Genomic DNA, 16716 nt, shown 5'->3' on the forward strand with positions numbered 1-16716 from the left:
GGACAGTCACTGTGTGTGATGAAGACCATATTAGGGGCTGTGCTAAGCATGCTTCTTTGAAGTTTCAGCCAAAAGAATAGTCAACTCAACACTGAGCTTCATTTTTGTGAAATACATTAGAACTTCCTCTTTTATTCTGGAAGAGTCAAATTTTAAAGTACGGTGTCTATTTCAGTTTCTGCTCAATCTTCTGTTAGTTTGATGGGTCTGTAATTTTAGAATCCCAGACTTTATTTTTCTGGCATGAGGATAAGTGTCCCTGTAGCTTGGTAAACCCATCAATCAGCTTTGAAATATATTTGTGTTGTCTGGGGGAACTAGGATGGTTGTGGATTCAAGAAATGTGTCACTATCTAATTTGTAGTAGAGATGAGCCCTAGAACTTATTATGATTATTAATTTTATCTAGACATATTTCCATGATAAATGTAGACATAGGTGTGATTGGTAGAAATATATATGGTTTGACTACTTTAATATTATGTATCAACCAAAGTCATCAATTTGCATATTTCTATTTTTATAGATATATACTTAATAGATTTCACTTAACATATTGAATATTTGTGTTTGTAAACCTGGGAAGAGTTATAGGACATTTATGTGCCAGTGTTGTAAGTGTAAAATTCTTTGACATTTTAAAATAGGACTGGCAATAAATTATAAATGTTTTTTCATTTTGACTTATTCAATAAACATTTAATGATGCCAGGTCTTTGCCAGGCATTAATCTCGGCACTGAGGTTATAAATATGAATAAGACCCAATTTCTGTGCTCAAAGAATTCATGAACTAATTAGGAGACGTAAAATGTAAAATATATGGTATTTCCGTAGATCTAAGATATTGAGTATATCATTGATTTAGTAACAGTTTTAGTTGCAAATGACAGAAAATTTATCCTGAATGACTTAAAGGAAAAGGGGACCATAGTCACATGAAGAGGCATCCCGATTTCAAAAACATAGAAAGATTTTTGTAATCCCAGAAGAGATAAGATCATCACAGTTCTTAGTGATGATGTAATACTTGAGGAAAGCTCAAGCTGTAAATGTAACAGTAAAGAGGACGTGAAGTGATTCATAGTGCCTGGAGTTGTCCAAAAGGCTTCACAAAGGAAGAAATGCATCCATGGGACTATGAAAGCGAAAAGAGAAAGGGAGTTTTGCAGCCAACAGAAGTCTTGGTGATGATAAAGAGAAGATGGTAAACTGAATTGTGATAAACTGAATTGGCATACGCAGGAAGAGAACCCTGCATGTTCACAACACCGTTTAATAAGAAGTATTGGGAGCGGCAAGAGGCTTAGTGTATGTAGTGTAAGGTGTGAGAGGAGAGGCAACAGTCTTAAAAATGGAGACGTGTGGGCCAGGGCAAGAACAGCCTCATACATCATGCAAAGCAGATTGAACTCTATCCTCTGTGTCAGTGGTTTCCGAACTGTTTTGTGTCTATTAATTTAGTGGGTAACACTAGCTTTTAAATAAAAATGGAATAAAATAGAAAATATAGTGCATTGGGGCCGGCGCGCGGTGCCAAGCCTGTAATCCAGCACATTTGGGACCGAGACGGGCGGATCAACTGAGGTCAGGAGATCAGACCATCCTGGCTAACACGGTGAAACCCCGTCTCTACTAAATAAAAAAAATACAAAAAAAAAAAAAAAAAAAAGAAAAAAATATAGTAACATTACATGTACTAAAGCTTTCCTTTTCATGAAATCTTGTTTCAGTTAAAATACATGCTTATGTGTCATTGGGCTGTTAGTTAAAACACATTTTCTGTCACAGAAAGTTTGGAAACCTCTGTTTAGGTGCTGAGATCCCCTCAAATAAATTTAAGAAAAAAGCATTATGTCATCAGATGGTTGGTAAGGAAGATTGACTCTTTTAATGAATAATGCATGGACTTGATTGAAGGAGGTAATATTGCAGGCATGAGAGGCAGGTTAGAAAGGTTTTGTGTGTCCCGGCAGGAGACTAGGACTCATGCTGAATTTGGTGTGTTTCTCAGGATCTGATGGAGCCATTTGTAATAGGTTGTGGCTTATTACAAATGTATAGGTGTGGATATCAACTGTGAGGTCTCAGCTAGAGGTAGACATCTGAGTCATTACTTGCACATCCAATCTTGGGTGTGCATGGCTTTGCCAAAGAGAGGTCTGGACAGTGTTCAGTGAGAGGAAATAGAAGGTGTGGACCCCTTGGAAACTCATGTATGTATGCCAGTGGCCTTTAGCCTCATCGTGCCAACCCCCCCCTCAGGATTCCACATGCAGTTGTAGAGAATGGCTCACTTCATTTGTTGATATAATAATATAGCACCCCATGAAGGGCCCATCTAAAACAGACTCCTGAGAATGCCTTGGTGGAACCAACATATGTGAAGGGTGCAACATTGCCAGCAGTGTATGTGCCACACTTCCATTATTGGGATATGACAGAATTCCAAAAAAAATACGCAAATCCATAAATACAATGTTTATTCGGTTTAAAAAACAATGATAATATAGTACGTTATGTATTGGTTATTTCCTGAAATTAGCAGGTTCAAGGTCAAGATCATTAACAAATTCAAGATCATCATCCAGTTTCTTAAAATCCATAGCTGGGCATGGTGGCTCATGCCTGTAATCCCAGTACTTTGGCTGAGGTGGGTGGATCGCCTGAGCTCAGGAGTTCGAGACCCACCTGGGCAACATGGTGAAACCCCATCTCTACTAAAAGCACAAAAATTAGCTGGATGCGGTGACACATGCCTATAGTCCCAGACTGAGGTGGAAGGATCACCTGAGCCTGGGAGGTGGAAGTTGCATTGGGCCGAGATTGTGCCACTGCACTCCAGCCTGGGCAACAAAGTGAGACCCTGTCTCAAAACAAACAAAAAAATAATAAAATAAAAATACACACACACACACACACACACACACACACACACAGACACACACACAATTCTCTTCAAGGATCTACCAACAGCATGGGTGCTCTCCCCACTTTCCTTCTCTGGCAGTGTTTCGAGGCTCACGCCAGTGCTCCCTGCATCTCAGCCCAGTTGCTCCTCTTTCCTGCTCCTCATGTCTCCCTATATACATTTATTCTGATCCCTTCCTCTCTGCTCTAACCCTCTGCCATTACACTGTCAATCACTCCATCTCCAACCTTTATTTAGCTCTTCCCTCAGTCCTCAGGTCTGAGGGGACCCTGATTGCTGTTGAGAGGTCTGTCAGCTCTGCCCTGAGAGCCTGACCTGTTGCTTGGCCGACACGCATCTTCCTTGCTTCACCTGTGGTGTCGGCTCTGGCTCTCAAGTCACAAGCTTGCCTGGGGCAGAGCTCAGAAGCAGCAGGAATTGATTCACCCTTAACCACTGGCTTGTTTTTAAAAGCACTGCCTTTTCAATAATATTTTTAAGATAGATAAGTTGTTAGTGTAATGCCTGTTAAGATTAGATGAAGTTGGCCGAGATCATGCTTCAGAAACGGGACGGTGAGATATTCAAAACATAGCTGAAGGAAGACCCACTCCCATCCTCACTGACCACAGTTTGCTGGAGCCTGGTGCTTAGGCGTCTCCCCTGTATGAGCACCACCATTCCATCTTGCTTTGTGGAAGTCACCACAGAAGCTTCGTTTTTAACTTCACACATAATTTATGTCACTAAGAATAATAACTCAGGTGGACATTAAGTCTGTGGTGATATTCAGGATGATCCCATTCTTCTCAATGATGAATAGCTCATGCAAGGATACAGAATGGGTTTCCTGACCCACCAAGCTATGTTAACTCTCCCACTGCTCCTGCCTCTCTGAACACAGAGATAGAATGATCATCCCCTTGTGTTTGACACATGAGCTCAACACTGAGATCCCACCAGCTCTCCACCATCCAGCCATCACATCTTCCACTACAGTAGCAAATGACCTGTGTGGCCGACTCCATGAATAAGACCTGATGCCACACCCCCAACTTCTCAGGTGGAACTGAACATTCCTCTGCCTCCTGCCTTTGTCTGCTGATGCCCTTGTGGTTACATGTTCTGACTATGGCTTAAAGGCGCTGCTTCCCATCCTTGAATGATCTTCTCCATATGTTTTGTCAGATTCTATTTGCAAGCTGTTGGTTGCAAGTATCAGGTTCTGGAAGCCTACTTGATCGATGGTGCTTCCTTGGAAGCCACTTACCCAAGGTGTGCATCATTCTGAGATAGTTGACTGAAGCAAAAGTCTTAAAGTAGTCCTAGCATTCTGAATTCTATTTCTGCTTTTACTGAAAAGCAGCTATCTTGAGTTGAAATAAAGGAGTATCATTTCAAATGCCACATAGAGCAATTCTCCTAATGCAAAGCCCATTGTATTTATGTTACATGCTCTCGTAAACAATTATTATTGATTTTACTCTAATCATTCATATATTAGCTCAACAAATATTTATTAACCAGCTTCTATATATTACATACTGAGCTAGCTGTGGGAAATTGAACATAGACCAAGACAGATTGAGTTTCTGCCCTAATTGTTTGTAGTTTTGACAACTATTATTATATTGTTTATATTATGATAAGCGATAACTTTAGATTTCTCTTTATAAAGTGAGAAGGGGATGAATATATTTTTACATGTGCAGAGCACGTCTGAGTAAGAATGACGTGATGCCTATTTCTCTTGGTAGCGACATACCAGTTACAAGTAGAGAATTGCAGTTTCGATGAAGTGAGTGATTATACAAATGAGGTACTCAATACTGTTCTTCCTGTTGCTAATTTGTACTAATCCACACATTCTGTGTACCCTAATATGCATAAAAATATGTTTGTGCTTATTCTTCAATTATACGTAGTAGGAGTCTTTAAAATGTCACCTGTTTAGTGGAAGATTTTAAAATAAAATATGTTAAAATATGCAAATTTTAAAACATTCAATAGCTCATATTTATATATATTTAAATAATAATACTTGGGATGTTCTAATGCCTTATTTCATTATTCACTTGGGTATAAGGTAATGGCACGTTATGAAAGTAATGCCTAATGATGGAAGTAAAGCCAAAAGTAATTCTATTTTGCAAACATTTGTGTTTTAGCACATAGGATCAAGAACAGGGAAGGGGGTATTCTCTGGAAGAAATGGAAGACATTTCTTTGATGTACATGAGAGAAGGAAAGAAGGCTAAGTATGGCTGTAACAGGCTTTGCTTGTTTGTTTGGTGTCGGGGGGCACAGGAGGTCACGGTAGTTAACATCAGAGTCTCTGGAGTTGAAGTCTGTGGCTGAAGGTAAAAGAAGAAAGTGAGAGAAGAGTCATAAATGTTTCTAGCTACTCTAAAGTAAAAGATAAAAAGGGATCTTCCTGAAGAAAAGGAACAGGAGGGGAAACAAGATTTGACAAGCAATGTTTAGAAGTCATCAGTCTTTGTTTTTTTTTTTTTCTCCATAGGTTTTGGGGGAACAGGTGGTATTTGATTACATGAATAAGTTCTTTAGTGGTGATTTCTGAAATCTTGGTGCACCCATCACCCAAGCAGTATACACTGTACCCAATATGTGCTCTTTTATCCCTCACCCCCCTCCCACCCTTTTCCCCTAGTCCCCAAAGTCCGTTGTATTCTTCTTATGCCTTTGTGTCCTCATAGCATAGCTCCCACTTATGAGTGAGAACATACAATGTTTGGTTTTCCATTCCTGAGTTACTTCACTTAGAATAATTGGCTCCATTTCCATCCAGGTCGCTGCAAATGACATTATTTCATTCCTTTTTATGGCTGACTAGTATTCCATTTTATATATATATATATATATATATATATGAATACTACTATATATACATATATACTATATAAAATATACATATATACTATAATATATATAAGACAATTACTCTTTTTCTTATACTTTAAGTTCTAGGGTACGTGTGGACAACGTGCAGGTTTGTTACATGTGCCATGTTGGTTTGCTACACCCATCAACTCGACATTTACATTAGGTATTTCTCCTAATGCTCTCTGTCCCCCAGCCCCCCACCCCCTGACAGGCCCCAGTGTGTGATGTTCCCAGCCCTGTGTGCATGCGTTCTCATTGTTCAACTCCCACCTATGAGTGAAAGCATGCAGTGTTTGGTTTTCTGTCCTTGTGATAGTTTGCTTAGAATGATGGTTTCCAGCTTCATCCATGTCCCTGCAAAGGACATGAACTCATCCTTTTTTATGCCTGCATAGTATTCTATGGTATATATGTGCCACATTTTCTTAATCCAGTCTATCATTGATGGACATGTGGGTTGGTTCCAAGTCTTTGCTATTGTGAATAGTGCTGCAATAAACATACATGTGCATGTGTCTTTATAGTAGTATGATTTGTAATCCTTTGGGTATATACCCAGTAATGGGATTGCTTGGTCAAATGGTATTTCTAGTTCTAGATCCTTGAGGAATCACCACACTGTCTTCCACAATGGTTGAACTGATTTACACTTCCACCAACAGTGTAAAAGCATTCCTATTTCTCCACATCCTCTCCAGCATCTGTTGTTACCAAAGACGGTATCTCATTGTGGTTTTGATTTGCATTTCTCTGATGACCAGTGACGATGAGCATTTTTTCATGTGTCTGTTGGCTGCATAAATGTCTTTTTTTGAAAAGTGTCTGTTCATATCCTTTGCCCACTTTTTGATGGAGTTGTTTTTTTCTGGTAAATTTGTTCACATTCTTTGAAGATTCTGGATATTAGGCCTTTGTCAGATGGGTAGATTGCAAAAATTTTCTCACATTCTGTAGGTTGCCTGTTCACTCTGATGAGCTCTATTTTAATTAGATCCCATTTGTCTATTTTGGCTTTTGTTGCCATTGCTTTTGGTGTTTTAGTCATGAAGTCTTTGCCCCTGCCTGTGTCCTGAATAGTATTGCCTAGGTTTTCTTCTAGGGATTTTATGGTTTTAGGTCTTACACTTAAGTCTTTAATCCATCTTGAATTAATTTTTGTATAAGGTATAAGGAAGGGATCCAGTTTCAGCTTTCTACATATGGCTAGCCAGTTTTCCCAGCACCACTTGTTAAATAGGGGACCCTTTGCCCATTGCTTGTTTTTTTTCAGGTTTGTCAAAGATCAGATGGTTGTAGATGTGTGGCATTATTTCTGAGGCCTCTTTTCTGTTCCATTGGTCTATATATCTGTTTTGGTACCAGTACCACGCTGTTTTGATTACTGTAGCCTTGTAGTATAGTTTGAAGTCAGGTAGTGTGATGCCTCCAGCTTTGTTCTTTTGGCTTAGGATTGTCTTGACCGTGTGGGCTCTTTTTTGGTTCCAATTCTGTCAAGAAGTCATTGGTAGCTTGATGGGGATGGCATTGAATCTATAAATTACCTTGGGCAATATGACCATTTTCATGATATTGATTCATCCTATCCATGAGCATGGAATGTTCTTCCATTTGTTTGTGTTCTCTTTTATTTCGTTGAGCAGTGGTTTGTAGTTCTCCTTGAAGAGGTCCTTCACATCCTTTATAAGTTGCATTCCTAGGTATTTTATTCTCTTTGTAGCAATTGTGAATGGGAGTTCACTCATGATTTGGCTGTTTGTCTGCTATTGGTGTATAGGAATGCTTGTGATTTTTGCACATTGATTTTGTATCCTGAGACTTTGCTGAAGTTGCATATCAGCTTAAGAGATTTTGGGCTGAGACACTGGGGTTTTTTAAATATACAATCATGTTATCTACGAATAGTTACAATTTGACTTCCTTATTTCCTAATTGAATACCCTTTATTTCTTTCTCTTGCCTGATTGCCCTGGCCAGAACTTCCAACACTATAATAGAAGTGGTGAGAGAGGGCATCCTTGTCTTGTACTGGTTTTCAAAGGGAATGCTTCCAGTTTTTGACTATTCCGTATGATATTAGCTGTGAGTTCGTCATAAATAGCTGTCAATCTTTAAATTCCCTGACTGACATCAGAGTGTGGTTTCTGGCCAGAGAGCTCAGCTGCCCAGATGTCAGCAGCACAGAAGAGTCATAGGTAGATTTCAGTTTGAAAGTTTGCAGGCAAGGTTGCCTTTCCCTGCCCCAAGTCTGTTCCACCCACATCTTGGCTGATGACCAACATCTTGGCTGATGACTCAGGCCAAGCCCTTGGACTCACCTGGACTCCTCTCTCTGTGGCTCACATCCACATAGAATCTTTCAGGTGTCCCACCAGTTCTCCCTTCCAATTATCCTGGTAATCTGACCACGTCTCAAGACCTGTCCTGCCTGGATTCAGCTGCGAATAGAAGATTACATCAGAGAGTTTACTACTGGGCATAGACTTGGGCCATCAGTAGAACTTTCTGCAGTGATGGAGATCTTCCACTTTTCACAGTTAATAGTGTACCCACTGGCCATTTCTAGCTATTGAGCAGTTGAAATATGAATAGTTGACTTTTTAATGTTATTTTAATTAAAATGTAGATAGTCATGTGTGGGTGGGACTGCTATAGTGCAAGGCTAACTAATGAAATATCTAGCTTCCCACAGCATGCTTGGAGTTTGGAAATGCTGGAATTTGAAGCATGTGACTTCAGAGCCTGAAGGCCCTAGGACCCCAAGAGTGACAGAATGAGAGGAGAATTGGAAGGATAAGAGGTCATGGCTTACAGAGAGGGGAGGGCAGCTAAGAAGGAGCAAAAGCCATAAATGACCAAAGGAACTTACTGGCAAATTGGAGAGGAGGAGACCACCAAGTAACAGTGACACAAGAATGCTGGGTGTGTCACTTAATTGGATGGTTGTGTGATGCAGACATCATCAGTTATTTTGTTGAAGATGACCATGTCTTGATGTGTAAGTCATCAGTTGCGATGCAGAAGTAACTAAAGAAAGAACAAGTTCAAATACGAAGTAAGAATTTGTGTGTGTGTTTGTGTATGTGTGATAGATGTCAATAAAATATGACATTGAATATTGTCTCTGCATTGATGGCGAGAGAGTTTGGCCTTCCAAAATGCAGTTAAGATTCTAGCATGTGGCCAAGTGTAATGTAAATTTATAGAGACTCCTATTTGGGAAAGAAACATTTACACTATTCATTTGGACATCATAACATTTAATTACTTATGGTTATAAGAGTTCAAACTGAGAAGAAGGCTCGGCATGCAGGGCCTACCTGCTTTTGCTGTTACTGTCATACTGAATAATTTTTCTGAATTTTGTATTGCATCATTTATGAAAGTGGTAGTATTATGGATGTGTTTAAGATACTGTTTTATTCTGTGGGCTTATTTCATACAATGCGGTACATCCCTTTGTAAGCTTTGCTTTATCCTGGTATGCTGATTTGAAGCAAAGTTGGGACATATGCCTTCTCCTGAGACCTGTGATTCGTTTTAGATGAAGATGTTACCAAGAGATGTTTTGCCTTGCTTCTATCAGTTCCCAAGACTCCGCGCCCAGCCCACAGGGGAATTAAGGGAAAGAAAGTTGAGAAAATTGAACTCTTCTCGTATTGGTCAGCTTGTGCCGCCATAACACAATACTGCAGACTGAATGGTTTAAATAACAGAAATTTATTTTCTCATATTTCTGGAGAACAGAAGTCCAAGATCAAGGTGCCAGGAGGCCACCTCTCTTCCTGGCTGGTTGACGGTACTTTCTCATTGTGCCTACTTATGGCTTTCTGTCTATGTGTATGCAAAGGGGAAGAGAGACCTCTGATGCTACTTGCTCTTCTTATAAGCACATCAAGTCATGTTATATTAGGTCTCCACCACTCTGTGACCTTAATTTAACCTTAATCACTTTCCTAAAGGCTCCATCTTCATTACAGTCACATAGGGATTAAGCCTTCAGCATATGAATTTGGGGAACACAGTTCTGTCCGTAACACTGCTCATACATGTGTGGGGATAGAGCAGTGTGACTTGCACCCTGAAACTGCTAATATTGTTGTTTTATTATTTTCTGGACATAGGACTTGCTGGTACCAAGTTCTGCTGGAAGAACCCACCCAAAATTTAGGGCTGTTCTTCCCTCATTGCTGTCTCTTTTTCTCATGTGGAAGATGGGCCTGTCCGAAATGCAGCTTGGGATTTGCAGATTATAATTCTACTGTGTGTAGGAAGACTTCTTATATGGTAACCACTTCAAGGGTAGCAAGAAGTGCTGTACAGGATGAATAAATCTGTGCAAAATGTACACTGTACTCATAGTCAAATAAAAACAAAGTCAAAGGTATATTTTTATATATCAAGTTAGCAAAAGCCCGAAAGGATAATGGAGATCGTGTGGTTAACGCTGTGGTGAGGTCACATTCTCATGACCTTTACAGTGGCAGGTAGACTGGACCAGCCTGGCAGCAGGACTTTGGCTAACAAAAGGCCAAAAATTGCACAGATTCCTTATTTTACCAATTCTACTGCTGGGAACCCATGTATTGAATATGTTATAGGTGTAAAAATGAAGTAAAAATCACATATAAAAGACAGGTAGATAACTTTCAACATACACCGATTATTGAATACTAAGTATTCATTATAATTAAACTGTAGAGCAATGTTTGTTGATATAAGAAGTTGTTCATGAGATGTTGCTGAGCCAAAAGAAATTCAAAAACCTTGCATTAGTACCTTATTATGTAAAAAATCATTATACAGAATAAGTTATATTAAAAATGATAAATCACCAAAATCCCAGTCAAAATAATTTTACTTATCTGGAATGGCAGAATTCCTGGTGGTTGCTCTTCCTTTGTTCTTGGTTTTTGCTTTTTATTTCTCTATCCTTTCCAGATTTCCTGGATTTAGCACAGATTAAATACTATTTTTTAGTAGATTAGCTGTGATTAAGACTGAAGTATTTGGCTATATTACTGCGAAGTAGAGGCTTAACACTTTTTATACTTACCCTAAGGCCAGCCAGGGATCCACTGGGGCAGGTCTTTTGCGGTCTCCTCTCTCTCTTCTGTGTACCCTGAGCTGACAAGATTGTGACTGGAAGGTGATTGTCTTTTCTGTCCAGACACAGTGAGGACCAATAGTTAAATTAAATTTGGATTTAAAAAATTATGAATCATGGAAATTATTCCAAGTCATTTGCATTCAGGAATGGAGGTTGCCTTAGGTAGCGGTAGCTCTGTATGGTGGAATAAGCCTTGAAGATTCCACTTCTTTCTGTTATTGCTGTAAGGAGAAAGGAGGTAGATAAACAGGCCTAATTATTCCCCATACTGTGTGGGTCACACTTGTCAAGTGCCCGAGGAGAAACCTAGATTCAGTGCCTCTTAAATCCCATATTGTTTTTATGACAGGTCACTGTTACGCTTTTAAAGAGTTACATTTTATAAAAATTAGTTAGTAGAGTTAGCATTTAGGAGGCAGTACAGGTTACGGGAAATAGGCTGACACATCAAAGGACATTGAAATAGGAATTAAAAGGCAGAAAGCCTGAGTTCCGGGCCCACTTATGTAACTTAATAACTTTGGGGCCTTAAACAATTTCTTTGGCAAAACTATGTTGATAATAATACTGGCTCAGAGCCTGAATTAACATGGGCCCAATAAAATGTAAAGGAAACAAAAATTAAAATGGTAATTTAAAATATGTAAGACTCCCCCTTTCTCAGCATGAGGTGCTCCTTGTGTATTAGTCCATTCTCATGCTGCTAATAAAGACATACCCAAGACTGAGTCATTTATAGAGAAAAAGAGTTTTCATGGACTTACAGTTCTGCATGGCTGGGGAGGCCTCACAATCATGGCGGAAGGTGAAGGAGGAGCAAAGACATGTCTTGCATGGTGGCAGGCAAGAGAGCATGTGCAGGGGAACTGCCCTTCCTAAAACCATCAGATCTCATGAGACTTATTCACTATCATGAGAACAGCATGGGCAAAACTTGCCTCTGTTATTTAATTACCTCCCACCTGGTCTCTCTCGCTACATGTTTGGATTATGGGAGCTACCATTCAAGATGAGATTTGTGGGGGGACATTGCCAAACCATATCACCTTGCATAGAGTCCCCTGTGAACCCATGGACATGGAGAGAGGTGGCAATAGAAGGTCACGGCAGCTGTCTCGGGGACCAGAGGTGACTGTGCACACAAGAGCTGTGTTGTCTTTCGTTCTTATTTTCTGCTGTCTTCCACCGTCTCTGAAACCTTCCCTAGGTGGAAATTCATAGGTTCCACTCTTTATCTGGGCACAATATTTGCTGAACTGCTTGTTTACATTCTACATAATTAAGAGATTTGATCAAATAAGAAAACCATATGAGAAAGCATGTTGAATACATAAATATACTTTATTATGTCACACCACCAGAATTATGCAAATCTCTTTCTTTCATCCTGTTGGTATTCATCACCTTCAATACTTTAAACTTTTTAGCTATGGTTGCATTTTGCCAAATCATATTTAATCTGATTCTCACTCTTTGCTCAAATTTTGTTTTGTTGATATTATTTCCCCAAACCTTCTCACATATTCTGTTCATAACAGATTTACTTTTCCAGTGCTGTTCCAATCCCCAGTGGTGATATTATTATTCCTTTTCACATACTCTGTTTGTAACAGATTTACTTTTCCAGCGCTATTCCAATCCCCATTGGTGATATTATTGTAAGTACTTCATAAAATTAAATCAAAAATTAGATGAAATGTTCAATAAGAAATTTGGATGACTGCTTTCCTTAACATATATTTTAAGTAAAATTCTGTAATGGGGACTTTTTAGGTTTGCATATCTCTAAATTATTAACTAGACATAGGTAAAAACATAGGGCAGAGGCTACTGTGGAAATCACAGGATGCTTAGATATGCTATAATAGAAAATATATTTTAATATTTACACAATCCTGGTTCCTGGAGGAATGTGTAATATAATAGCTTTAGGCAAGAAAATAATTTCTATTTACTCTCAGCCTTTTATTGAGATGAGGGTTTTGTAATGCCTTGGTAAATATCACCCTCAGTTAACTATTGCTTTCTTTGTTGATCATTGCTAGATGATACATGTAACAAATACTTCAGTCCCTTTTTTAGTTCATTTGAGCTACAGATCTCATGAGACTTATTCACTATCATGAGAACAGCATGGGCAAAACCTGCCGCCATGATTTAATTACCTCCGATCTGGTCTCTCTCACTACGTGTGGGGATTATGGGAGCTACAATTCAAGATGAGATTTGTAGGGGGACATAGTCAAATCGTATCACCTTGCATAGAGTCCCCTGTGAACCCATGGACATGTAGAGAGGTGGCAATACAAGGTCATGGTGGCTCTCTGGGTACCAGAGTAACCAAATACCATAAATTGGGTCCTTATAAGCAAATTTCCTTATAAGAAATTTACTTGAAGTTCTGGAGCTGAGAAACACAAGATTAAGGCCTGGCACATTTGGTGTCTGGGGAGGGCCTGCTTTCAGGTTTATAGATGATGTCTTATTGCTGTGCCCTCACATCGTGGGAGGGTTGAGAAGTCTCTCTCAGGCCTCTTTTATATGGACTCATCCTATTTATGAGGGCTCCACCCTCTTGACCTCTTCCCCTCTCAAAGGCGCCTCCTCCTAGTACCATCACGTTGGGTATTAGTATTTCAGCATATGAATTTGGGAGACAGCAACACTCAGACCACAGCAATCTCATTTGTTTGTGCAGGAATGATAGGAACAACTCTGAGAATGTTGTTTTTAACCTGTACATACGCATCCATTTACGCATTGGGTCTAATATTATTTGAGTTTCTGCTTTCTTGTATAAATAAACTCAGACAAAATCAACTGTGGCAAATGGCCTTGCCAGTTTTTGTCTGCTGTCTGTCACAGACTAGGAACTTGGTAAATATTTGTGGAGTAGATTAGTTATTGACTGTATTTCACAATACTAAGCTTCTTATGTTAATTCAGGTATCTCTTTAATTATTGGTAAATTATTAATCATGGCTTCTGTATGGTTTTCTTACAAAGGGGAATGTCTGATAGATTTTCTTTTGAGTTGGAAATATACTGTTTTGGGGAAAACCCTCTCAAACTCTGTTTTTCTTCTGCTCTCACACAGCGACAACAAGCACAGAAGACTTCTGTGACCAAATGTGTGGATTTTTTCCCATACACTCCAAGCAGCAGACATAGCTGGCTGTCCTTTAATTCAGTTCTGACACTATCTACTTTATCACTCCGACACGATTTACCACACTATCTACTCTCAGAGAGTGTCAGAGCCCACAGGTTGAGGGTTCAGTCCCCAAGACTGTCTCATCCCCCCAGACACCAACTGCAAGTCCAAGCCTCAGAACTTCTGACCAACAGGCTTCAGCTGGGGGTCCCACCATCCCTGGGTTGGATTCCATTAATTTGCTAGAGCAGCTCAGAGAACTCAGGGAAACACATGTGTTTACACGTTTATTTCAGAGGATACCACAAGGGATACAGATGATGATTTGCTTAGGGCGAGTTATGAGGAAAGAGGCACAGAGCTTCTAAGTCCTCCCAATGTGCCACCTTCCAGTAACCTCCACGTGGTCAGCTCTCCAGAAGCTCTACCAGCCCAGTCCTCTGGTTTTATGGAGGCTTCTTGACATCAGCATTTTTTCCCCCAGGGCATGGGGGCAGGACCTTCTGTGGAATGAGGGTCTTATGACCTCATAACCAGAAAGGAGGCAGCGAGGATTAGAGTCTTGCCTTAGAGCAGGTCAAAGGAGGGAGGGGAAGGTCAGAGAGATTGCTTTCTGAGGCCTGCTCCTGAGACCTGACACACCCAACACCATCACAAGACTACGACAGGGACTATAGGAGATATGAGCCAAGAACCAAGGAGGAAACATATAATAACACCACATATACCAATAGTCAGGTAATAAATTTACCTAAAATAATCATAAATTTGTAGTTGGACTAGCTTCTTAGACTCAATAGTCCTTTATTGCTTTACTCTTACAATCTCCCCTCTTTCCTTCTCATCATTTCTTTCCCCATTTACCTCAAGACAAAACACAAGGTGTGAGTGTGTTCTGGAATTTGGTAGGGGTTGATAAAAGGTTAAAGCATTCTATTTACTTGTACTGTTAATTTACTATATTACTCCCCCTCTATAATTATGTCTTGGTCTTTCTCAGCAGCTCATAGTTTTACTTTTCTTCTGTGTGTATCTTTAGAGTGATCTGATAGTTGTACCTGTTTAGTGTCAACATCTGATTGTATTGATCGTGTCCTCTTGCTTTGCAGGAGCTATGCCTGTCCCAGACCAGCCTTCATCAGCCTCAGAGAAAACGAGTTCCCTGAGCCCCGGCTTAAACACCTCCAACGGGGATGGCTCTGAAACAGAAACCACCTCTGCCATCCTCGCCTCAGTCAAAGAACAGGTAGAAACATTGCATTTTTGTGACATGCGTTTGGGAACATTTAAAAAACTTTTTCTAGATGAAAGTTAAAGATTAAATTATGTTGAAAGAAACCCATACTTATCTAGCAGAGTGTTGGTATTTATTATATAAATAATATTATAATATGGTTGTAATTCCTTTGGACTCCATGTTTTGGGCAGCCTTCCTTGAAAAGATATTTTATAGGGGAAGAAAAACAACTTTGCAATCAAAATTTCCTATGAGTGAAGCTTTGGCGTATTCATTGATGGACCTGACATTTAATGCTTTTAAACATACAAAGTGAAATAATTAGTCTTAGAAAACATAAAATCTAATAAAAAATTAAAATATATCCAGGAAGTTAAAAATATGTGTGACAGTAAATGAATATCACATCAAAGTCAGGGCAAATTGGTTTTTCCAGTGTTTTCTGAGGTGGATCTGGAAGGATACAGTCTAAAACTTTCCCTCTCAAACTAATGAAAGTCTGAACGATTCTTCCTCCTATATTACTTTGCCAAAAAATGCATAAGTAAATAAAACCTGAACCTTAGATTTAAAACATCACTTTATAAAAGTCATGTTTCTTGTAAATAAAAAAGTAGTAAATAAAGAGAGCTGGATGATCAAGATTCTTTTATTTACTGCTTCTTCTAAACATGTGCTAGAAAATATACCAGTTTTTACAATTTTAAGTTAAAAAGCCTGCTGTGTTTGGGTTATGTGATTTGGTGATGCTGAATTAGCGACTTACCCGACTCCAGGAACATCTCAGCAGAGCAAGAGCCTAAAATGGGAGCAATTAAGAATAGTAACTCTACTCAAAAAGAAGAAGGGCTCTAGAGGAAACTGATTCTGTTTCATGAGTGTAAACTGATTTAGGTAAGAATGGGAAACCACCTAAACAGTCAGCCCACTGACAGAAAGGATCAATGATGCTATCAGTCAAAAGTGTGCCATCTGGTCAGGAAGTGTTCAGCTAAGTAGGTACTCAAGGGAGAGTTGAATAGATTGAGTGGATAGTCTAGTTTTGAAAATAGTCAGGAAGCAGGAAATTGGGTTGAGCTTTAGGCTGTGCTCCTTGATTACTTAGCTTTCCAAAGCTTACTCTTGAGAGTTTTCTGATTATGTTTAAGGGGAAATGAAAAAAGGGACCACCAAGGGAGTTAACACCACTCCCCATCCTCAAAGTACTACCTTGTTATGGTTGGGTTATGTCATGCTTTCTTATTCGTGTGTGATCTGGAAGTCTTGCTGGGCTACTGACTTCTGTGTAGTAAGAAAATTTAAAGCAGGAAGAATAAATGTAACAACAACAACAACAAAACAAACAAACAAAATAAAACGACAAGACCTTTTTGCTGAAAATTATTTTATCACAAGGACGTAAAG

The 16716-nt window shown here is 39.3% G+C and overlaps 1 protein-coding gene across 1 annotated transcript in view; it reads left to right on the plus strand.

Annotated features, from left to right (window-relative positions):
* Positions 1 to 16716, plus strand: part of LOC108539674 (catenin delta-2-like) — a 547588-nt gene that overhangs the window by 161252 nt on the left and 369620 nt on the right. The window contains exon 2 of the mRNA XM_017888551.1: positions 15185 to 15321. Coding sequence (XP_017744040.1) covers positions 15190 to 15321 — 132 coding nt within the window. The 5' untranslated portion in view covers positions 15185 to 15189. The remainder of the gene's footprint in view (positions 1 to 15184; positions 15322 to 16716) is intronic.

The sequence above is a fragment of the Rhinopithecus bieti genome, unplaced genomic scaffold (assembly GCF_001698545.2).
Source record: "Rhinopithecus bieti isolate Rb0 unplaced genomic scaffold, ASM169854v2 scaffold_17184, whole genome shotgun sequence".
Lineage (NCBI taxonomy): Eukaryota > Metazoa > Chordata > Mammalia > Primates > Cercopithecidae > Rhinopithecus > Rhinopithecus bieti.